This window comes from Poecilia reticulata, chromosome 8, assembly GCF_904066995.2.
Source record: "Poecilia reticulata chromosome 8, P_reticulata-male-v2, whole genome shotgun sequence".
NCBI lineage: Eukaryota > Metazoa > Chordata > Actinopteri > Cyprinodontiformes > Poeciliidae > Poecilia > Poecilia reticulata.
Window position 1 is genome coordinate 1938646 of NC_088837.1, and position 24339 is coordinate 1962984.

General features: G+C 40.9%; 2 protein-coding genes across 3 annotated transcripts in view; both read left to right on the forward strand.

Moving 5' to 3' along the window:
- Positions 1-521: 521 nt before the first annotated feature.
- On the forward strand, positions 522-13946 carry LOC103468291 (cyclin-dependent kinase 5 activator 1-like). Its single transcript, XM_008415253.3, has 3 exons — positions 522-1298; positions 5035-5662; positions 6619-13946. Exons 2-3 carry the CDS (start codon positions 5150-5152, stop codon positions 7108-7110), a joined length of 1005 nt encoding a protein of 334 aa, XP_008413475.1. The 5' UTR covers positions 522-1298; positions 5035-5149; the 3' UTR covers positions 7111-13946.
- Positions 13947-15544: 1598 nt separating this feature from the next.
- LOC103468292 (vesicle-fusing ATPase) overlaps positions 15545-24339 on the forward strand; it is a 35500-nt gene continuing 26705 nt past the window's right edge. Inside the window, exon 1 of one of the 2 annotated variants that reach the window (XM_017306266.2) lies at positions 15545-15676. In XM_017306266.2, the coding sequence (XP_017161755.1) occupies positions 15665-15676 (12 nt within the window). In that variant the 5' untranslated portion in view covers positions 15545-15664. The remainder of the gene's footprint in view (positions 15677-24339) is intronic. The other variant, XM_081609592.1, reaches the window with a different exon arrangement.

Below are 24339 nucleotides of genomic sequence, written 5' to 3' on the forward strand. Positions count from 1 at the left end.
GGAGGAGAGATTCCATCAGGACAGAGAAGAGACAGAGAGTTAATGTTCAATTCAGTGTTTATTATGCGATTTTTAGAAATCCAAGTTTGTAACATTTAATTCATACACCCTGATAGAAAAAAAAAATCTCCTAAAACCTTTTTATGGATGAGAAATATTAACAGAAATGAACTGATAATGTCACAAACATGTCATCGATTTAGTCAGAAGATCAGATTTCTCTAAATCAAATTAGACTTAAAACTTGACCTGACAGAGAAAAATGGACATCATATTTGGATTCAACAAAATAGACCTAAATCAGCTGAAAAAATATAGACAACTTCAAAAAAATAAATAAATCAAATAATTATAACCCAGTCTATTGTCTGTTTTTGAACGGAGACATGAGGGAGTAAGCCGATACAATTCCCCGGATGAGGCTGTATAGATCTCCTGGTGGGGTTCGACACCCACACGGTGTTCCGTGGGTCTGATTCATAAAATCCTGTCAGCATCTGGCCCCCCGCCCCTCCGCATCCAGCCTCCCCCGCCCGCCTCAGCGCAGCAGCAGCCGCCGCAGTTTCAGCACCGCGGACAGCGAAGCTCCCGATAGGCCCGGGCGGCCAGCGGCGGGCCAATGGCTGCAGCGGCGCGGGTGAACACTGACACCAGCAGCAGCATCCCGGCAGCAGCCAATCAGAGGCCGCCGCTTCCCCTTCCGCATCCAACCCGAATAACTGCAGATGCCCGCATCCAAGCAACGATTCTCTCTCTCTCTCTCTCTGGCAGCTTTACAGAGAGAATATCTGCCATCTATTTTTGGATTTCATCTATTCCCCTCCACACACACACGCACACACACACACACTCTCTCCTCTTATTCCCCGTTTTCAGTTTTTGTGTCAGTTTAGGGATCAGCACCTGTTGTCTGTCCGCTCTGTCTGAAGGTCCGTCCGAGCTGTGAGCAACAGCCTCGACCGACCAAAGTAATCTATTCTTAATGGAAGACATCTTCTCTCGCGCTCCGAGGCGCATTCTCGCATCTATCCTGGGCCCGTGTTCCCATCGACGAAGGAGGGGGCCCCAGTGAGCGAGGCAAAGGGGGCGACCAGCCAGAGAGACCACCGGCTGGGGGGAGAGAGAGAAGCGCGTCAGGCTCTGTTTATGTAGCTACCATCCGGGACGGAAGCCGTTTTGAGCCGCTGCTGGTGGATGCCGATGGTGTGCAGATTTATTTTTCCTTCTTTCAATCTGAAAGCGCCGATCCGTCGAGAAGGAACACATGGATCCCAGAAGGAGAGAGGATTAATTAGAAGGTAGGAAAACACAGAAAGGACAGAGGCATGTTTTTTCTTTTTTCTTTTTTTTTTTTAAATGAAAGGCAGTCCAACAAGAACACTAATAAAATGCACATTTTTGCTTCAGCGTAACCCCTCTGTAATCATTCAGCTTGATTCATTCAAACAAAACCCTGGAGATAAATCAGCATGTTTCTGTTTATCATCTGTTTTTCTCGGATGGGTTGAGGCGGACAGGCGGGCGGCGCAGCGGCTGCTGATGTCTGCTGGTGGGGGTGGATTCAAGGCTTCCATTTTGAAGCTAAGATGGATGCCTGCGCACATTTCTTTTTACTGCCTCTGCATGTGGCCTTTTCTCGCTCCTTATATAACGCCGATGATCACCAGCTGGCTGTGCCATGGCAACGAAAAGAGCAATATGCCTCCAACCTGCAGAGCGGGCATGCTTAACGTGACCTTGTGCCGCGAAATGGTGAACTTTCACCATTTATCACCACAACACCTACATTGCACAACACGTTTATTTTACAGTATGTGGTTTAAAAGTGGTTTATGGTGCATCATAATGTTAATGTTGAATACAGATGTTTAACTGTTCTTAATAAATAACTACAAATAATTTTCTGCAGTTACCTTTATATGCAAAAAGTATTTATACGTCTTCAAATTTGTCCACATTTTGTTACAACCATAAACTTTGACACATTTTATTGCCGTTTAATGTGACAGGAACACGATGCTGGAAGAAAAGTTGTACGTGGTCTTCAAACATTTTCAGAAATTCATAGAAATCTTAAAAGTGTGGCACATGTTCGTATTCCGTCATTGGTTTGTTAAAGGACCAGTTGGCATCACAATTACAGTAGCAACTATGATATGTAACTGATTTGTCTCCCGTTGGAAAATTTGGTCTTAGAAGACAGGAGATAATGCTGCATAGCAACAAAGACTGAAACAAAGAAGCACGGTGGTGCACAATGTTAATATGCAGGAGTAAAACTTACCTACTTCAAATGGAGATACTTTGTTTCCCTTTTAATAATAGCTGTTTGGCTCTCCACTAACAGTTGGCTTCAGGTATTCAGCTACTTGTGACAGGTAGTTGACAGATTCTCCTGATCTAGTTATCGGCACTTTCCTAAAATAATGGCCTAAGTCATTTTTTTGCCAAAAAAGTGTTGTTTTTTTGTTGTTTTTGGCACACAAAAAAAATTACTTATGCCGTTTTTACAGGAAAGTGATGATATGACTCTCTGCATCTCCTCCCAAGTTACCCTCAGTTGTCTTGAGTCCATATCTGGTTAATGCTCTGGATCGTGGTATGCCATCCTCCTTCTATTTTCAGATGATGGATTGGTGGGTCAGTCAGGAAAATGTAATCAAAACTTTGGATTTTGATTAAGAATCTATGCTTCAATCTTCTCTACAACTTTATTTCTGACTGGTGTGCTGTGTTCCTCGTTCATCATGATATTGTGTTTCAGGGTGTCCGAGTAAATGAGGTTGAACACACAAATACACGCATCATTTTGTGAAAGCTTAAAAACTTTGCTTCATGGCCTTCTTACCTCCCATTTTGGCTTTTTGTGGTGGTCGAGCAGAGCAACAATCAGAGACACAACACAACGGTTTTCATCAAAGCCAATCGAAATCCAGAGCAAAACAAAACTGAAAATCCAGAAGACGTTAATGTTGTCGTTTGCTAATTTTCTGCATCCAATCAGAATGAGCTCAAGCTGTTGTGTAAAGAAAAGTGGGTAAAAACATGACAAGTTTTGCAGCTGTAACTGCACCAAAAGGCGGTTCTAAACTGTGCTGATCCATGACTGACCAACAAATATCACATAAAGTCGAAATAAAACAAGTTCAAATGTGACTTCAATGTTTTAGCAAGGAGCTCAAGACAATAAGATTCTCTGAAGAGTTTTTTTAAAAGGTTCCCTAACATTTTCCCAGAAATATGTAAAGATTGGAGGTGCATGCTTCACGGTTGAGGCTTTGGTCATTCATGTTTTTCAGTGCCAGTGGAAGAAAAATACCATGAAAAAATGCAAAGCATCTACAGTCACTTAGCCTAAGTATAAATCCTGGGCCTCCATGATCCCTTGATTAATATCTTTTACTGCGTTATTGGAACATTTAATAAATATGATCGCAGTCTGCTTTACACTGACCTCTACAATAGAGTATGAGAGCCAAATCTAGATGAAAAGAAAATTGGCCATAGAGGATTACATTTCAGCCAAAAAACTCTGAAATCTAGAGATTAATTTCACATATTTACGAGAAAAAAAACTGGCAAATTATTTGATGTTATAAAGACATAAATCTGTAAAACAAAATTTCTAAATTTTCCAAATTTACTCTAAAGGCAACAACTTTGTGACATGAAAACTAAGATGTTTTCTGATATTAAAAAGTCAGAAATAATAATTAAAAAAGATCAGAAATGTCTTGGAAGTTTAGAAGGATTCTAATGTCATTTTTTGTCATTTGTGACAAAAATGTCTCTGAGATCGAAGTTGTAAAATTAGAGAAGGTACATTTGGATATTTTCCGGAGAGTTAAGTGGTAGACCTGAGATAAAATGACATCTCTCTGATGCAGCCATGATGGAAGCCATGTTGGAGCTTCTTTCGTCTCAGGCGTGTACTCTGGATCCCATTCCATGCATTTATGGCCAGTCTGCACCAGGGAGAGCTTCTGATACAGAGAAACAGCCTGGATCTACCACTGACACTCAGGAACATATTCAGGAAAAGGAGAAACTACACAGTAAAGGAAATACTGTAATACTGCACTGTAGTTAAAAATAGCATACTCAGGTAAAAAAAAAAAGAAAGAAAAGGTACTAGTGAGTGGAGTAATTATATACCAGATGTTTTTATTTGTGAATAGAAGGCAACAAGAAAAATATTTACAGGAAATGAAAAAGACTGCATGTCACTGCAGGCATGTGAACACACTGAGTTTGAGTTCGGAGCCGTGATGGTTATAAAGTCTAACAGCTGCAGCAATGTCTTATATAACGACGTTTCTATAAACATTGCATGATAAATAAATAAAAAATCAAAAGATAACAAACTGTTTTTATGGATCATCCAGCTGTTTGGAGACGGCTGACAGGTGTTTTCAATCACAACCCAACAGACGTCACAGGTTCCCTCAAGACCCAGACATCTTAGCATTATTACCTCCATAAAGACTTGTCTTATATGTGCTTTAAAATATTATAGGAACGTTTTATAACATTTCTTTATTGAAGTGTTCTACTGAGATAAAAGTAGAAAGACATGGGCCATTGGCCATTTTGGGGTTGTGGCAGGAGAAGGACAGAGAAAAACACAATGCATGTAGCAAGAAAAAAACATAGAACCTACTGTCAAAAAACAGCCTGTGTGCATTCGTTTTACATCCAATAGGACAGTCATCATATGTTGGCCAGCCCTCTCGCCAACACATTGACAAGACGGTGAAGTCACAAAAAGTAACTCACCTTGTTACTCACAGCAGGACACTGTGAATGTAAGCCCAATCTACAGCTCCAGGTTACATGAACGTTTGACAACAGGAGCTCACATCCTTCACTGATGCTAAGGGACTTGATGTTCCAGAAAATCTCTGTCATTTCTTCACATTTTGTTCCACTTAACAACTGATTTGTGGAATCCACCATTGCGGCTATAACAATGACAGACGTCTATTTGTTGTAAAAGGTCTTTAGTAACTTTGCCATCCTGCTTTCTGTTTACAGGTCGTAACTCCTCCACAAGTAAGTCACTCTGGCCCCTTCAGAGCTCTTTGTCCTCACCAGTCAAAGAGCTTCTCCCCGTTGAGTCCGGTCCGTCCACGGAGTCTGATCAGACATCATGGGAACGGTGCTGTCGCTCTCGCCGAGCTACCGCAAAGCCGCTCTCTTTGAGGACGGCCCGGCCACAGTGGGCCACTACACAGCTGTTCAGAACAGCAAGAATGCCAAGGAGGCTGCGGCAGCGGCTAAGTCCCTCAAGCGCCCCTCCATTATTAGCGCTTTGCCATGGAAACGGATCGTTGCTGTATCAGCAAAGAGGAAGGGTTCCAAGAAGCTGCAGTCAGAAGTTGGGGACGGCGGGAAAGGGAGCTCCCCGAACGGCCATGCAGCCACCACGACCAACTCAGCCTCCAACAGCCTAAAGCTAAAAAAGTCTCAGTCCTGCGCCAACCTCACGTCATACTCATCCGGTCAGGACCCATCGGCTGCCACCACCACTACCTCCTCCCACCTGCCCACCTCCAAGACCGTTGCAAACGTAGCTGCTGTAGTCGCCAAAAAGAATTCCCTCACAGGACCTGGAATCCCACCTTCCACCGCCGCTGGAACGCCAAAACGGATCATTGTTCAGGTAAGGATATGTCACGTTTTTAATTTTTTTGCCTGAACTCAGCAGGAACAACCAGTTGAAGTTATTCTCCAAGACGACTTCATCTTGGCCAGAATGCAGCCGTCCGTCATTTAACCAACACTTGAGCCTGTATACAACAGCTTCCTGTTTACTACAGAATTGATATTAAAATGTTACAGTTTGTTTTTAAAGCTCTTAATGGCCTTTGCTAACCTTACTTATTTGAACTTTTAAGTCCTCCTGTATGTGGGAGACCCCTGAGACAATCAAATCAGCTTTTATCAGATGTCCCAAAGGATGAGGCCAAAGCATTGGGATGACTGGGTCTTTTCAGTAACTCTGGAACAATCTCCCTCTAGACCTTTGATCCATCTTTAAGTCTAAAGCTCAAGACCCGATCACCTTAGTTGACTGTTTTTAAAGGAGACTTATTATGTAAAATTTCCATTTTGCACATTTTTGTACTTTCATTCATTCAGCCATTTTCTTGTGCAAGTGTAAATGCTGAGTTGGGGTTTGGGGAGCAGCAGCTGTTTGTTGGATTTAAAGTGACAAGAGCCCCTAAAACAGCTCATTCTGTAAGGATCTCAATATAGGCAGAGCTGACCAAACTGAATCTCATTATCTTAGAAAGATTTTGTGCTAAAAATCTTGTGAAAACCTTATGAATCATATGCTATGTGTAGCCCATAGAGTGCGCTACACAAACCAGGTGCAATGTCATGCTCAAGGAAGCATGATGTGTCACCTTCAATCAATCAATCAATCAATCAATCAATCAATCAATCAATCAATCAATCAATCAATCAATCAATCAATCAATCAATCAATCAATCAATCAATCAATCAATCAATCAATCAATCAATTAATCAATCAATCAATCAAACTGACAGCTGTTCCGCCGTGCACCTTCCATTTCTTTCCTTTGACCTGTATTGTCTTTTCTGAACCCCAGGCTTCCACCAGCGAACTGATGCGTAGCCTCGGAGAGTTCCTCTGCCGCCGTTGTTACAGACTGAAGCGCTTGTCCCCCACAGACCCGGTGCTGTGGCTGCGCAGCGTAGACCGCTCCCTGCTCCTGCAGGGCTGGCAGGATCAGGGCTTCATCACTCCAGCTAACGTGGTCTTCCTCTACATGCTGTGCCGCGACGTGGTCTCGTCCGAGGTGGCCTCGGAGCGGGAGCTCCAGGCCTCGCTTCTCACCTGCCTCTACCTTTCCTACTCCTACATGGGCAATGAGATCTCTTATCCGCTGAAGCCCTTCCTGGTTGAAGCAGAGAAGGAAGCCTTCTGGGATCGCTGCCTGGAGATCATCAACCGGATGAGTGGCAAGATGCTTCAGATCAACACCGACCCACACTTCTTCACCCAGGTGTTTGCCGACCTGAAGAATGAGAGCAAGAAAGAGGAAGAGAAAACTAAGCTTCTCATAGGCCTTGACCGATAGAAGGGATCTGGAAGGGGAGTAAGGAAAGGTGGAAGGATAGAGAGGTTGCAGTCAGGGAAGGCAAATGGGAAACAGAGGTGTCTTAACTTAGAGAGATACAGTCGTCTGGCGTCTCTGTTAGTCCACCATTTACCAAATTTCTTGTTTGTAGCCCCAAGGAAAAAGCATTTCAGTTCATAAATAGAAATGGAATCACCAGAGTCAGCTAATGAATCACTTATACACACACAGATGGCCTGTGGGTCAGATTTACCACGTCAGAGTCAATACAGTGCGAGACCCTGAGGTGGTTCCTACACCTTCACACCAATAAGTTCACTGGATGTGATCAAAGTATGACCTCTTAGCCTGAATAACTAAAGTAACTTGGCTAGAAAAAAGAAATCTCAAGACATTTTCTCTAACTACAGGTAAACACTGAACATCTCTTATAGTGCCTTGCAAAAGTATTCAAACCTCTTGAAGTTTTACACATTTTGTCATGCTGCATCAAAAAACTGTGGCATATTTTAATAAATTATTTTATTGTAGACAATTAAATAATTTATTTTTATTGGGACATACATGGCTTACAGCAAGAAGACATGATTGTTTCTAGAGTTGGACAATATCAGTACAGTAAGTAATTGAGATACTATTTTTGAAAATTGCAATGAAAGTCAGGGTGAAGGAGCAACGCTCACTCGCAGCAGGTTGTTACGCAGAGCGGGCTTGTAATGTGGGACTCACCTACCGGTCCGGGATGAATCCATTCTCCTGTCTCTTCTCTGGGTCTTTTCCCCTTTGCAAAGAAACTTTCCAAAGACATCTGATCTGTTTCTTAGTCATTTTGCTGCTTGTGGCCTCAATGTTGGTGTGCAAGTAACCAGACTTCCAATGATTAAATTCCTGCTAAAGAGCCCCCTGGTGATTGAAGAAAAATCCACATATAAATGGCTTATAGTCCGCAAAATGTTGAAAAGTTCAAAGGACTGGAATACTTTTGCAAGACACTGTATAATATCTCTTGTGTAGAAAGCAGAGTTCTTTTGGTGATACTAACAGGAAGTATTTCAGAGATATTTTTGATATCAGTCTTTAGCCTCAGGCACCGCATCAGTCTGACCTGGAACTTTTTCAGGGGATATCGTCTGAAATCTTCCAAACTGGTTCAGAGACGCCAGACATGGACCCACATTCACATACAGCACCAGTCATTAGTATACATTTTGAGTCAATGGCTTGACTTTTGACAAATATTATGTGTTTTACACACATTGGCATGAAATCACTTCATGAAACCCAAACACACAGCCAACAACTGGCCTCCTCCTCTCAGTCTTACTCTCATAATCTTGCTCAAGCTCCTTAGCTGACACCATGATGTGGGAGAGGGGAAGTCGAGCAGTAATATTTCTCCCCAGTGAAATTCTCGCTGTAATTAAATACGCCATCAACAATATATCTAAAGTACTGTATTTTAAAGAAGCATTCACATTTTATTCAGGAAAACTCCACAAACTGACTACTTATATAGAAGGTTAAGTGAAATCTTAGTCCTTCTTGCACAGATCATTTGATCATTAAGCAAACCTACCCGCCCTTAAGATGTTTACATTTACAAAAACATGACAAAGTGCAATAGTTAACCCTCCAGGGCTCATATTTACATGGGGAACAGATTTAGTTGTTTTAATTGCTGCATGTCGGTGCTGAATACTGAAAACATAAGCAGTGAAGGAAAAAAGGAAAGAAGGGAAGGAAGCAGGGAGGGAGGGAAGGAAGGAGGGAGGGAGGGAAGGAAGGAAGGAAGGAAGGAAGGAAGGAAGGAAGGAAGGAAGGAAGGAAGGAAGGAAGGAAGGAAGGAAGGAAGGAAGGAAGGAAGGAAGGAAGGAAGGAAGGAAGGAAGGAAGGAAGGAAGGAAGGAAGGAAGGAAGGAAGGAAGGAAGGAAGGAAGGAAGGAAGGAAGGAAGGAAGGAATATTGCATTCTTGATGACTTCCTGTGTCATGAGGGACGTCCTTAAGCATAAATACTGAAACATCTGAAGAAACCCTAGTCATATCATAGATGTATTTCCTCTTCCAAGGCAGTTGTATGACTTCACCGTTTGGTTCTAGAGACCCGGGCTGCCGGTACCGTCCTCCGTCTCCACTGCTCAGTGCTTTCAACAGCAACACGGACAAAACTTCTTTCCCTTCACCTGCCTTGCTCCGGACCAGTCAATCTAGTCTAAACCAGAGACTAGACTCACTTTTAGGGCAGGCGACCTGGTTGGCTTTATGTACTGACCAAGCTGTTTGACATGCATGTGTGCTTCTGTAGGTTCCCTAGCATGCTGCTTTGTGTTGGACACGCCGCACCTCAACATGCAAAAGAGACTGAGGGCTGGTTATGCTGAACTACTGGAACTAAGACACCGTGTTGTGGCATCAAGATGACATCTCTCTCATGGGGGAGACTGAGTGACTTGGCTTAGAATTTATTCATGAAAGAGCAGGCAGTAGCCCTTCATTTTAAACTTCTATTATGTGACAACACAGCACCGGGGGCGAAAATGAACCCACATCATTTCCAGCAACTGAAGTTCACTGTAGAATAGATAGGCCTCGTCTACACCTCTCCAGATATTTTTTGAAGCAGATTTTTTTCCCCTTCAGTTTGGAAAAAGTCTGCATCTGCATTGGCACGGTGCAGTAGGATTCCATATCATAATGCTGTAATGCCTATTTTGTCCCAGCGGGTGGCGATAATGACAACAATAATGATATCAAAATTCAAAAGCAGGAGATCCTCTTATATGCCCTCGTAACGCCTTGTTCATGGCTACCTTTCTGTCTACGCAAATGGCATCTCAGAACTGAAATGCCCTTACATGGGCTCCAACTTGTCAACTCATTTTGTAATCAGTATTACTTCATAGTGATGTTCATGACATCAGAATGCTCAGTCGGCATCTACGACAAAAAGCTGGACTTGAACTGGTGGTCAACACCACTCTAAGTCCCCACATTACAAAACCCTTTCTAGTTCATTCATGCCGAGTATAGAATATGGAAAAGCATTTCCATATTCTATACTTTTACAGAAATGTGTTTGAAATAAATAGTAACTTTACTTAGAGCCTGGTCAATGCAAAACGTGTTTTATGGGTAGGGTTAGGACGTGAGTTGCGGTTAGGCATTAAGGAATGAGGGGATTGCGAGCGGTGGGTCCTAAGGCTGGACCACAAAACCACTGCCTGGACAGTGTCAGCATTTGATTGGGGAAAAGTTCCACGTTTAGTCCAGACACCTTAAATCCAATGTAGTTGTCATGGATGGCAAAGGGGATTTTAACATGTTGAACCTTAGCTTCCAACTCGCTAGCTTCCGGCTCATTTAGAAAACGGTAACCTGTCTCTGATGAATCAAGTAGCATACAAATTCCTAAGTTGTGTTAAACTGAACAGGTAAAGTAGCATGCACAGTACAAAATGCTATCCGCCACTGTTGATGTTATCTGATTAAACCCTGCAGTCGTGTGTTCTGCACATGTGCGCTTTCACACCTGTGGAATACTCCACACCTCTGCGGCGGTTGCTTCAGAAAGGTTTCACTCTGAGCCCTGGATTGAAAAAGTGCCGGTGTGAGAAACTCTGACCACTGGAGATGTGTAAACGAGCGGCTGGATTTCAACAAGAATGTTACGGTTTCAGTGAAAATATCAGCTCTGATACTTCAGACTGAAAGCCTCTCTGATGCTTCTCCATCAAGAAAATATTCAAAATATTCTTCCAAAACAATTCTAACTCAGTGTGAACATGCACAAAACGGGGTGATACGTCGTCATTTTTAATATTTTCCGTGTTATCAGATCATGTGGATGCACCACAAACATTCTTAGTTCATGGTTTTAAAACTCACCTTTGGAAAGATTTTTTTTTTTTTTTTTTTATTGAGCTGAAAATATTTGGTTTGCAAAATATCTGGTTTGTGTGGACAGGCCTTTGGTTCATAAACTTCTAACTTGCTACAGAATTTTCACCTAATTTGTGAGACAAATGAAAGGTACTTTTGATTGCAACTCGTCAAGGTAAAGCAACAAGAGCAGAGCCACAGAGGACGAGGGTTTGACATTATCATCCCAGAGGCTTTACCTTGATAATTTTATGTCATAAAGTCAAACTGTAGCGAATAAACTGTCTTCAGTTGTTAAAAACCTCTGCCTTCTCATAAAGGTCAGAGATCTTGTGCCATATCATTATGAAGACTCATTATTTCATATAAAACTAAAAAATAAAATAAATAAAAAAAAAACACAAAAGAAGAAAAATGAGCCAACTCAGAGTTTCTGAGTCCTGAACAAGAGACTGTAAAGAAAAAAAAGTTTTTCATACATTCTGTATCAGAGATGTAGAGCAGAGAAGAAGGACTTTTGTTTGGTGGGTTGCAAAAAAATGAAAGCTTGTGATTTTGTTACACAATGAAATTGTACGATTACCTTTGTTAAATGTATGCCAACTTTGGAATCACATGACTAGATCATTCAACACATCTATGTGGATTTTATGATTTCTGAAGAATAATAATAGGCTATTTGATGTTTCAGAGTACTGAACAAAATCAGAATGGCATTTGTAGGCGGTTTTTGAAAACAGAAGAAAATGGCTTTTTAAACATGATCAATGACTATGAATAATCTGCAAATTCCAGATGAGATGTGTCCATGATGCAGATATTTGTCAAACTCTAGTTGCAGTTTGGAAGTATATGGTACTTAGCTGGGCTGCAGCAGCTAAAATGATGAAAATCATGTAGCCATATTATTACATCAGACCTCACAAGTTAAATATGCAGACAAAGGATGAAATTAGGGCAAAAGAGCTTATTTATGTGTCACTCTACCTGGACGTTTCTGATGGCTTAATCAGACCAGTAGCATCTCTTTTAAAGGCATTTCCAACCTGACTTTATTGTTTTCTCTTTAGCAGTCCAAACTCCAGGATGTAATACATCTGTTGCTGCAGGGTAATGGGGGGGAATAGTTGTGTCCAAAAGGCAGAGATGCTAATTTTCACAAGGCCGTCCAATGAAGCCACAGAAGTCAAGGTGAAAACAAATACCTTGTTTTTCTAGATTTCTGTGATTTCGGCAGGTCCAACATTTCAAAGAGCGATAATGAATGTGCCGTTATTTGATTTCGATTCTTGGAAAAGTAGCTAAAATCTTAAGGGTTTGTTAAAACCAGTACAAGCTTTCTGTTCTCCTGCAGTGATTTTTCAATAGCTATATCTTATCACCTTCAGTTCACCCGTAACCTAACTTTTCATTGCTGCCAGGAAATTTATTTGTAATTGACCTAATGTAGGCCTCTTTTACAGGCAACAAGGTAAAACTGTGCTGGAAGACTTAAGCTATACCAAATTGGTCTTTGGCAAAAAGTCAATATCTTAATATTGTTCTTGAATCTTGGCACATGGATTTGCACTGTCTAACTGCTTTACATTTAATGTTGTGTGACAGAATTCAAATGTAAAATTATGCTAGCAGGTTTGCTAAAGTATGAACCTCCTCAAAGGGAGCTAAGTTTTACAGTAGTTCACACCTAAAAGCTCTAACGTTCGGTACCAACAACAAACAGTTGAACATACTTTGTTTGTTGGCAGACAGGCATTTGGTTCATAAACCAAAGGCCATTTAATTCAAATGCCTTTGAATTAAATTTGTCAGGCATTTGAATTAAAAGCTAAATGCTAGCATGACTGTAGCATTTAGCTTTTAATTCATGTTTACTACAAACTCATGAAATCTCATAGATATATCTTCAGTTTGAGAAACCCAAAGCTTGATAAACATTTTGTGCCAAATTCCAGCTGCCAACCTGTGACTGAACAATCATTCTAGAAAGATATTTTTTTTGATAGAAGCTAACTAGTTCATGTTGAAATCTGAAGTCTCCACAGGGCCTGTCACCCAGCCATATGGGGCAGTCAGTTTGCACTCAGAATTCATAACTAATATGTTATATGTTGGGGAAATCAATGTTAACAGGCTACCAATGGCTGCCACATGCTCAAAATATAGTGACAATTCTAATAAGAATATATTTAATTGCACTTCTGATGGTTTGTATGTCATGAAATCAATCACTAATCATGATACTCGTATTGAACAAGTTACAGTGTTTTCATCCATAAGATGTAATGTGGACTTGTATAAGGTAGCCTGTTCACACGGTGGAACAATTCTCAATTTCCACTCGTTTTGCATCTATCAGCTGGAATATAGAGTTAAATTCAGGGTGACATAATTTCCAGATTAAACTTTGGCTTCGGTGATAAATGGACCATAACGGTATATTCAAAATATTAGAACAACTATGTGAATGTCAGATGATGATTTTTGTCAGACAAGTGTTGATGTGTTTTCCCTAAAAACAAAACGATTTGTGAACATTTATCCGCATTTTTGCACCAAGCTGCTCCCATCTGCTAGGGGACAGTAACCTGACAAGCTTAAGGTGATAACACCAGAAGGATCGTTTTTGTGAGAGAAAAGTGTGACTTGGCAATTACCGCCCAAATTTTCATCAAGGATCAACTCATTGCAATGTGCCATATTTTATCTTGCATCATGTACAAGACAAAAACTATTGTGGAAACTTCTGATATGACGAAGTTGGTCCAATTTTACTCCCTTTTCATTTGTGACTCATGTGTAAAGAAGAATCTTTGTTGAACAAAAGTCAAGGCTACTAGTGTTACTAGAGTGCTAATGCTGCAATATGTTACTATGTGGATGTATGAATATGTATGTGAGAAATAAGAATTATTTGATCAACTGTTACAATGACTTTATATAAAAATCTTTCCAAGCACTGTGTTTTTGTTTATTTCTAGGATATAGAGTTGTTTTCTTTTTTTTTCTTGTTTTATTTAAACAGACATTTTCAAAGTTTGGCCACAAGAGGGCAACAGGAGATGTTTGAAGGAGAAGATTTAGCCATTAATGGTTTCATCTTATGTACAATATTACATAAACTTTTTTATTATTATTGCTACTAACATAAACATATATCATCACCATAAAATAGGTACCATAGCGTATACATTGTGTTCACACTACATACTAACAGAGAAGAAACAAAACAAACAACGTAAAATGAATCAAAAACTTAGCAGGGCAAATTGTACATACAACAGAAAAATCCAGGGCAATACATTAAAGTACACATATTTTCAAAAGAGAGATCAACTTAAAAACATTTTTTGACTTAACAAAAAATAAGGACTTATGAAACAAATTCAACTAATTATACCACTGCATAAAATCAGGGATGGTTTTACAGAATGAAGATTTAGCCAATAGGAGAACGTTCCTTGATGTAAAGTCATTAATGACGTCATCACATGAAATCTGCTCAGCTACTTTTGCCGTTCCTGAGACATGGTGGACCTCAGATATGTTTTAGTAAGTTTCAACTTTGAAAAACGTCTCTCTGGTCCAGCCACAGATTATGGGACTGACCACAAGGAAGAACCAGCGAGGAGGAATGAGAGAGAGGTCATTAAATACTGGCAGTGTGAACATCAACCTGGGCTGATTGACTAATAAGTTACAGGTGTGAGGGAGGAGCGCGAGAGAAAAGTACACAACAGGGGAACTAGAAAAATAAATCTAACATTAAAGAATAACTAAGAAACACAAAGAAACTAGAGTAACAAAATGTGACATAAACATACTAAAGTGGAATCACTACAAAAAAACTGAAATAAAACAGAATTAAGGTTGATTTAATTAGAATAAGGACCTAATGAACACAAATAAAGGAACTAGAATCTGGATCATTGTTTTGATGCCATAAAATAATATTTTTGCTCATGATCTGTTACAACAAACAAAAATAAGTTATGTGCTGACCGAGGCAGATTTTGGTGTATGTTAACTAAAACCACTCCAAACGACCCGGTGTTCTTCCTGAGAAAAATAAAATAAAACCTGACTAATTTGAGTTCAGCTAAAGAGAATGATCAATTCTTCTGTCGTGACTCCTGTCAGTCAACAGAATAAGGTGTTTCTATTTGGTCCTCAATGTGGTGAATATAAAACAATAGTAAAACAAAACTCACCACAAAATAATCAAACAAATACAAGTTTCTTTACCTTTTTGTGCCGAGTTTATATCTAAAGTTATTGGGTCTGAAAAGACAGCGGCGTTGTCCAGACTTAGCGTCAGACCCACGTGACCGGTGAGCAGCAGGGCTCTGTCCGAGGTGCTGAAGCAGGAAAACCAGCCCAGCAGCCGAACCCACTGTTAGTTTTCAGTGATATGTGGTCCAACAGCTCGGACTCGACCTCCGAGCTGCTCCGCGTGCTGCTGTACGGATCACTTAGAGATGGTTAGCGTGATATCTCCAGACTCATCCCGCCCCGCGCGCCCCCTTTTGCACGCTTCCGCCTCAACCGACCAATGAGAGCGCGATGCGCTGCAGCTTATAAAGCGATCTGCCGTCGAGCTCTTCACCCCTCCGTCCCCCGCCGTCCTATGAATCACTGAGCCGAGCCGCATCCCCAGATCTACCGCAACCCGCGAAGATGGCGACCCGGGTAAGAGCGCTATATGTGTTACTGTCCCGCTGTAAGAAACAGAGTCGGCCCAGTGTTTGTCATGGGACAACATGCGGCTCACCCACTGCTGCAAGATGTCGGTTAAGTCTAATCTTCCCGTTAACCTGGAGCGCCAGTCAGCCTCGTTTCCGCCTGAATGTCACCGTGACTGCAGAGCGGGGCTGTGTGTTTCAGATTTAGCTGCCCTCTCTCTCTCTCTCTCTCTCTCTCTCTCTGTACGTGAGGGGACATTTTGGGCCAGGTCTGCATGGTCTCAGCCTGCTAACAGCTGCCAGAATGAACAGAAACCCGAGGCTTCGCTTTGCCCTTGAGCCGCCGTAGCTGCCTGACATGCAGCCAGTCCAGTAAGGAGGCAGGGCAGGCTTTCTTTCTTTCGTTTTTCTTTTTTGGGAGGGGGGGGTAAAAAAAAGAAAATAAAAAAAGAAAACAAAGCAAAAAAGAGCGCGTCCAATTTCGCGCAGAATGCGTTAATGTCGCCTCCGATCCGCAGCCCTGTGGCGCTGAAAAAGCCGCACACAGCGGTGCATGGCTGGCTGCTGGATGGTGCATGTTGATCTAACTGGTTTTGTTCAACCCGTCGACGCGCAGGGGAACAGGGTGTTGAAGGTAGCTGGTGTTAAACCTGCCATCACTTTCGCTACAAGCCCCTCCTTGCCACCCTCATCATGTGAACGGGGTGGGTTTTATTTAACAAGGCGAACCTCTCCTTTTTCTGCTTTTAAAGACTCGGAATAGCGCGATTCTAGCAAATAAATCCATTTGATGTGCTGCAGCTTTACTGACATGACGAATAAAACCAGATTTTTGTCCCCATGTGTTGACATGTAATGTACTGAATGTACCCTAGTAGAATATTTACTACTAGAGGGCATTTATCGTATCGTTTATAATTTACCGTGATCAGTTTCTAAGGTTGTCACGATAAATTCTGATTAAGGATCTTAAAATCCACTGAAGCTGTCAGTACCACAGGGATTGTCAGTTTTACTATTTTCTCCACTGTTTGTTCAATGAGAGCCTCTTTAAATATGAATACATTTGAAAATATGATTAAATGCAGTTACTGTGTGTGACTGGTGCCCTAAAGAAGTGTGTTACAAATAGGAATGTTTAAAGAGCAGCATGAATGATTTCTGTCATGCAGTCATAAAATGACCTAAAAAATGTAAATAGTTCTTATGGTCACTTTTTTCATTATCACTATGGTACTGCAAAATATCATGATGAAACTTTAAGTCTATATCTCCCTCCCTCATTTACTACTCTAAACTAACCAGATCTTACTAAAGTTGAGCCCTGTGGGCCAAATCCTGTCCACCATAACTATTTATTTTTGGCCAAATAAGCAGAACGTCAGGATAACAGCTGTGTGCTTATATGTTACCAGACAAATCAGTTTTTATTGTGCAAAATGACATCAACCGCTTGGGTTCAGATCGGGGGGGCCGTTCCTCCCAACCACGCCTCTCCAGGTCTCACTGTCATTGCCCACGTGAGCGTTGAAGTCTCCCAGTAGAACAAGGGAGTCCCCAGGAGGGGAACTCTCCAGTACCCCCTCTAAGGACTCCAAGAAGGGTGGGTAATCTGAACTGCCGTTCGGCCCGTAAGCACAAACAACAGTCAGAACCCGTCCCCCCACCCGTAGGCGGAGGGAGGCTACCCTCTCGTTCACTGGGGTGAACCCCAACGTACAGGCGCCCAAATGGGGGGCAACAAGTATGCCCACTCCAGCCCGGCGCCTCTCACCGTGGGCAACTCCAGAGTGGAAGTACGTCCAGCCCCTCTCAAGGAGACTGGTTCCAGAACCAGAGCCATGTGTCGAGGTGAGGCCGACTATTTCTAGCCGGAACCTCTCAGCCTCGCACACTAGCTCCGGCTCCTTCCCCACCAGAGAGGTGACGTTCCACGTCCCAAGAGCTTCTGCAGCCGAGGATCAGACCGCCAGGGTCCCCTCCCTCAGCTGCCGCCCGTAACACAATGCACCCGACCCCTTTGGCCCCTCGGACAGGTGGTGAGCCCATCGGAAGGGGGACCCACGTCTCCTCTTCGGGCTGAGCCCGGCCGGGCTCCGTGGGTAAAAGCCCGGCCACCAGGTGCTCGCCATCGTGCCCCACCTCCAGGCCTGGCTCCATAGTGGGGCCCCGGTGACCCGCGTCCGGGCGAGGGAAAACGCAGTCCAAAGTTTGTATTCATCATAGGGGTCATCAATGTGAAAAGATGTTGAATATTATTGATTGATTACTTTGCAAGCGTTGGAAACCCAAATCACATTCCTGGTTTGTCCCGACAAATCTGGTGAATAATTCTGATGGAACTTTAAGAAGTACTCATTAAATGCTAGGATATTTTTAGCAGCTTGTTTCTGGGGAGCTTCATCAATGCATTCAGCCACAACTGGCCTCTTGAGGACATTCATGATCTTGAATGAAAATGAGTTTTGACTAGACATATCAACCCACCTTCGTGTTTTTACTTTTTTTTCTGCCCTGATCTTCTATAACATTGACCACAAACCGTACTATCTCAAATTTCATATGCTACAACCTAGAAAAAATATACTTTAAAAAAAGGGAGTCTAAATAAAGAGACTAAAAAACACCCTAGGAACTGTTACCCCCCACTACCCCAAATATAATCATGTTTAATCAGATCTTCCCGTCAATCAGAACAAGCTTCCTTGTAAGGATTCTGCCAACACCATGTTTTGGAGTCACAATTATATTTTTAATACCTGGTAAAAACCTAAACTAGCTCCTGGTTCTACCCCTTCCTTCATAGAGAAGTTCTGGAACCTGGGTTGTTGAGAACCCATTGCTTGCTGGAGGCATGATTGATTGTGCTGAAGTTTGAAATAATAGGATCTGGTTTTATCCAGTGGCTAATGTTTAACCATTAAATAGAGCTGCAACAATAAGATATCTTAAGCGTTCCTCCATCAATCACTCAATATTTGTGTGGCCAACAAGCTATGGGCAGCTTGGTTTAATTCCAAAATATAACCCTTTATAAAGCAGTGTAGAAAATCACCGTCATCATTCACAACTTCTTCTGTTCTCTGATTGGTCCTGTTAAAATTCCAGTGGAGAAATCCACTTCTATGGGAGCAATTCCATTGAAGGCACATGAGAGTCAAGCAGAATTCCGTAGGAAGGCAATGATCAGGCTGATGTTTTTAGGGAGATGTGCACTGGTAGTTTTCTACCACATATAAACCTCTGATCATCAATTTTCTAGACCTGCTGCCGATTGTCAATTAGCTCAGTTCTTCCAGTTTTTGCCCATCCTTTCAACTCTGACCAATGTCTCAGCTGAAAAATGAAGGCCTGCCCACATTATGATGTCGCAACAACCATGCTTTATGGTCATGTTTAAGGTCATATGCAGTTTCAGTTTTCGAGTACATACAGTATTTTGCATGAAAAGTATCATTTTGGTCTCATTTGACTAGAGCCCCTTCAACATGAGACGCCTACATGACTTAGCAAATCTGGCCTTTGTGTCACAAAGGCCAGATTTATGACTAACAGCTGCAGTGTTGACTGGTTATCCTCCTGAGCTGTCTGTGGGGGTTTTGCTAAGTAGCCATTTCTAAAGGAGGTCAGGGGCTGAGATAAGAAAAGACAAATCTTTGCAATCCTGTAACTCATCGTTTATGTTGTTGCCTTGGAGACGCTCAGGTTTAGGAGTCCACATACTGTCATTTTACCTTAAAAATCACTGAACATGTCACATCAGGCTAATTCATTTTCTATTTTAATCAGCAACACGCCCAGTCTCTGTCCTCATCAGTGCAGACAGAATGCACACTCATGATGCTAACAGCTGCTAGCAGTTCAGGGCTCTCCCTTAGAGCTCATACTGCAGCTTTGGTATGTTTCTGAAGGAAGTTCCTTTAAAGGGTTGATCAGCTGCAACCGGCTAAATCTGAGCTATCAGCTGTTAGCTTGGTGCTCTTATCTAAAACAGCTTTGTGCTATTTGTGCTGAGACGTACATTTTTATCTCAGGGGAAATGAGTGACTCACGCACGTAAGGCTCTTCTTCCCCAAAGTACCTTTAACACATTTTACCTAATTTTGTGTGTTAAAAACAAATGAAAATAACAATAAGGCTTTATAGAACATTCATTTTAGCTGGTCAGTTTGTATGGAGCCACGGTTCCTCTTCTCTCAGGATAATGGCACCGGTTCACTGGCAGGATCAGAGACAGAATCTGATTTTAAGGAATCTATAACTATTTGGATTCTTTCTGCAGAATTTCAAATAAGCCAGTCGAGTTTCATTGTTCAGCTAGATGGCAGTCACCAGATACTAGATATTAATACCTGTATCAGTTACGATATTGAGAAAAATTCGGTGTCATTGTTTCTCATAAGGTCAGATCTATTCAGCCTAATTCTATGCTTTGTCCTATGAGTGATGTCATGTTTTATTATTTATTTTACATTTAGAATTTACAATTGCACTTTCTGAACAATTTGAAAGGTTTGTTGCAGTTTATTTTACACGTCAACCAATTGTTTTCATTAATTCCATTGACTGTTCTCCTAATTGCACTGACTGAACAAGTTTTAACATGTTTGACCAAGATTATGAAGCTGTTGGTGTATTTAAGTGAGCTGTGCTGATTCAGAGTTAGCAAAAAAAAAATGTAATTCAGTACATTTATCTTTGTGATTTAAAAAAAAGAAATCTTTTCATTTGATTCAGCTTTGTTTTTCTGTATTGGATTGTTACGCTTAACCTCAGAAATCTGTGTCGGTGAAAAAAATGGAGCTTGTATAATTTTTTTCTGTTTTGATGGTACATTCTCATTTCCGGTCATCCAGCATCAGTCAAAAGTATCCACCGGCGTTCTGATCCCAGCGAAAACCACAGACTCACTCGGCCATCTGAGCACTGTTGCATCCTGGGATGTGTCAAAAGAAGTCAGTGGAAAGCAACTGGCTACGCAGACTGACAGCTTGATGACCTCAACACCAAACTACAAAAACAGAAAGTCTTTTGAGGCCATCTGAATAAAAGTAAATTATTATCCAATAGTGGGTCTTTGTGTGGGATACTAGCACTGCTGGGTAGAAGTGTTGGAGCAGACTAAATACTGGGGCAGTCTAAATGCTGAATTGGTTGGTTGAACTAACAACATTTGCTGGAGAAGACTAAATGCTGGCTCCAACTAAACGCTTGGGCAAACTAAATGCTGGGATGGACTGAATGATATTGAATGATAATCCAGGAGCATGATTCTTTTTCCTTGGTGTTGATTGGCTGTACCCCCAAGAGTGGCGATAACACAGACTGTGGATGCTAGCTCCTGCAGTTGTGCTAAGATCATTTCAATTGTGTGTGCATATTAAGGTATATTTGGTGTTTAAACTATTAAAATGGGAAGTTTGTAATGCTGTTAGTGAAGGACTCAGTTATTCTCGATTTCCATCATCATCTACTAAATAAAATAATCAAACTTTTTTCTGCATTTTTAAAGTTTACTTGTATTTCTGCAGCAGGTCATCGTAACATTCACACTCTGGTTGTGCTGAGATGAACGATTCTGTAAAATACCGATTTAATGTAACATTTTTCAGCTATACAGTGTGTGTAGATATCTGGCCTTGTTAAAGCCCAGAAACCAAAGTTACAGTTTTCCGTTTTCTCTGTGTAATGACTGTTAGGTGTGAGACAGAAACGGTGATGCGCTTTAGGATTTTAGAGGCTCTTTCAAATAAATTCATCTTTTTTTGATCAGATCTTTAAACAGGTTTCTAAAAGTTACACGCTAATTGGATACATCACATTTTTCCTCAGTCCAGCCAATTAAAACCAATTTACCCTTTCAATAAAGAAAACTGGTTGTTTTTGACAAATACCTACTATTAAAAATAGTCCCATATTATTGCTATTTTTAGTTTTTTAAATAAAGATAAAAATTCAGCAAAAAGTGGATGGATAAATTTCCTTCAATGCGATGTTGATATTGATGGAAAATTGGGTAAAAAATAACACGTCACGAAAAAAAACATTTAAAAACTCACTGCTGTCAGTGAGTTTTGACATTTTTAGTGTTTTTTTCTTTTTTTTTTTCTTTTTTTTTCATTTTTTTTTCATTTTCATTTCATTTTTCAATTTTGACATCTTTTAGTGTCAAAATTGGTGGAAATTCAATTAAATTATTTCTTTATAAAACGACTAAAACCTACATTTGTTAGGTTGGTACATATCAAATAAATTATTTGTCAGTCTGGTCTGTTTCAAATCATAAACATGGCAGATTATCATCATGTATCTCAGATTACTATTGAAACAGGAACTGCTTTGTTCGTGCTGAACAGCAACACGAAACTGAAAATACCAACAGCTACAATTATTTTTGTTTTTTGATGCATCTCAAGCACCAAAGTCAATTTATTCCTTGGCAGATGGCTTTGTGTATAAACAGATATTATTCAAATTGCTTGCTTGGTACGGCAGCGTGTGGGTGTTTTCAAGGACAGCCTGATTGATTGGATAGTGTCAAGATCAATAAATGGAGATTGGGAGGCGTTTGCTCTTCCAGCTAGCGAAGGAGAAAAAGAAAAAAAAATCTTGTTTGATGAAACAAGTGAGTGGGCTGCAGAAGCTGGAGGCTCGTTTAATTTGTGTCTCTCCTTCTCTGCAGTCTCGCTGGTTATGCTGTTTAATGAAGTGCGTCTCGAAATCTCCCACCAGCTCAGCTATGCTGTCATTAGCTTGCTAGCTGTCTTCATGCTAACGTTTCAGTAGCTAAACTCAAACTCTGGCTGGTGGAGTCTTTCAGCACTTAAGCTGCTAATCTGGTAAAAGGGAGGATTGTTGATTTTTCCTCCTGCTATCTAATCGATGAGTTCCACCTTACAGCTCGACTCTGAGCTTAAGAGGAATCAAATGCAGGAAAGAAGCTAATGACTGGAGAGAGAGAGGGCTCAGAGTAGAAAACAACACGTAGGGAGGGATCAGAAATAAGATCATGTATGGAACATGATTATAAGTAATAAATGCAGGTCAACTAGCAATTGTTTTAGTAATTGAGTGTACTATTGACTTTTTTTTTGATGATTAATCAATTCATCTATAGATTTCTCATTTAGCAACTTAAGCTTCTTTTAGAGAATATTTGAAGAACGGTACAATATGAAAATAATTCAATAACTTGTATTCACAAAAAAGGAAACAAACATTTATTGCCTGAAAGGAATTAACATAGCGTTCCTTTAGTGTACTCTAAAGCAAAGTGTACACAAAGGAAGCATCTGCTGCCAAAAAAAAGTACTTCTAACATCAACATGTGAAAATCTCATTCCTTTCTGCTTGACGTAACATCAGTACAGTGTTCGTCTGATTGGGTGGTTATATTTTGTACACACCGACAGGCCAGCAAAAAGTGTTAAATAACAGATTAGGTTTTTTTTACAGAGTTTGTACCAGGTGAAGCTGAAACCACTTGACAATTTCTGGGTAGAATAAATTTGCAGATAATTTCTTTTTAATTCTAAATGTTAAATGTGTAAATTTTTTGTAAGGTTTTGACATAATCACTGCTTTGAGTGTGTTGTTCTTTCAGCAAATGGAGTTCTTTCGAGTCTCTATACTTCAGTTAACGATTATTAAATTAGTTGACGATTATTTCAATAATAATCGTAAATGTTATGCAAACTCCTACTACATGAGTTAGCATGTTTATAGACAAGATGGGACACTTCCACTCATTCCTCTATCAGCAACTGAAAAATTAATGAGTATATATGAGTACAGTAGTGGATGATCTGGTTTGGCTCTGACTCACAGCTCCAGTGGGAGACATTTTAGGTTTTCTGTGTGAATCAGAAGTCATGAGCATGTGTGTGTGTGTGTGTGTGTGTGTGTGTAGGTGTGTGTGTGTGTGTGTGTGTGTGTGTCAGCTGTGAATTAGAGAGAAATGGTTAATCCCAGATTCTGCAGCGCAGAGCCTTCCTCCCTGAGCTCTGATCTGCAGATATATTTAGAACGCCTCTCTGCTGTGGTCAGACGCCGCCGCAGCAACACTTCCATAGCAGGTGGCGCTCTGCTCTGCTGCAGCCAGCAGTAGCTGTGATGATGCTTAGAATACAAAGCATCATCTGTGCTAACGGAGAGTTAGCAGAGATAGGAATTAACAGTCAGCTATGAAAGATAGAGAAAACATGGAGGCGGAGCTTATGAATTAGAAATGAGCTGGGGGTCAGGATTAAGTGCTGGTATTTGTGTAGTTAACTCTTAAAAAGAACCTGACATTATGATAAACCATGGAGCATGTGGTGGACAAGTGAACAAACTCAACAGTTAGATTCAACAGATTATATAGTATCTGTTTCCCAGGTCCACTTAGGAAACAGCCTCCTGGTGAGCAAGGAGTCAGATGATTGTAGGAGGGTTTGACTAAGAGTCTGATTAAAATAATAAAAGTCACTGAAAAAAAACAAATTACTGCTAATCAAAGGCAGCTCTAACCAGGTCAGTTAGAGCTGCCTTGATTTAAAGAAACTCAATATTTCGTCTGTTTTCCAGTTTTCTGGAAGTTTGTTCCAGATTTGTGGTAGATAGAAGCTGAATGCTTCAACTGACTTGCATAAATCCAGGAAGTCATTTAGCTTGTCAGTCAAACTTCCACAC

Coding starts and splice junctions, on each gene's coding strand:
- LOC103468291 (XM_008415253.3), top strand. CDS start 5,150: ATGGGAACGGTGCTGTCGCTCTCGCCGAGCTACCGCAAAGCCGCTCTC. Junction 5,663..6,618: donor CAAAACGGATCATTGTTCAG/GTAAGGATATGT, acceptor TCTGAACCCCAG/GCTTCCACCAGCGAACTGAT.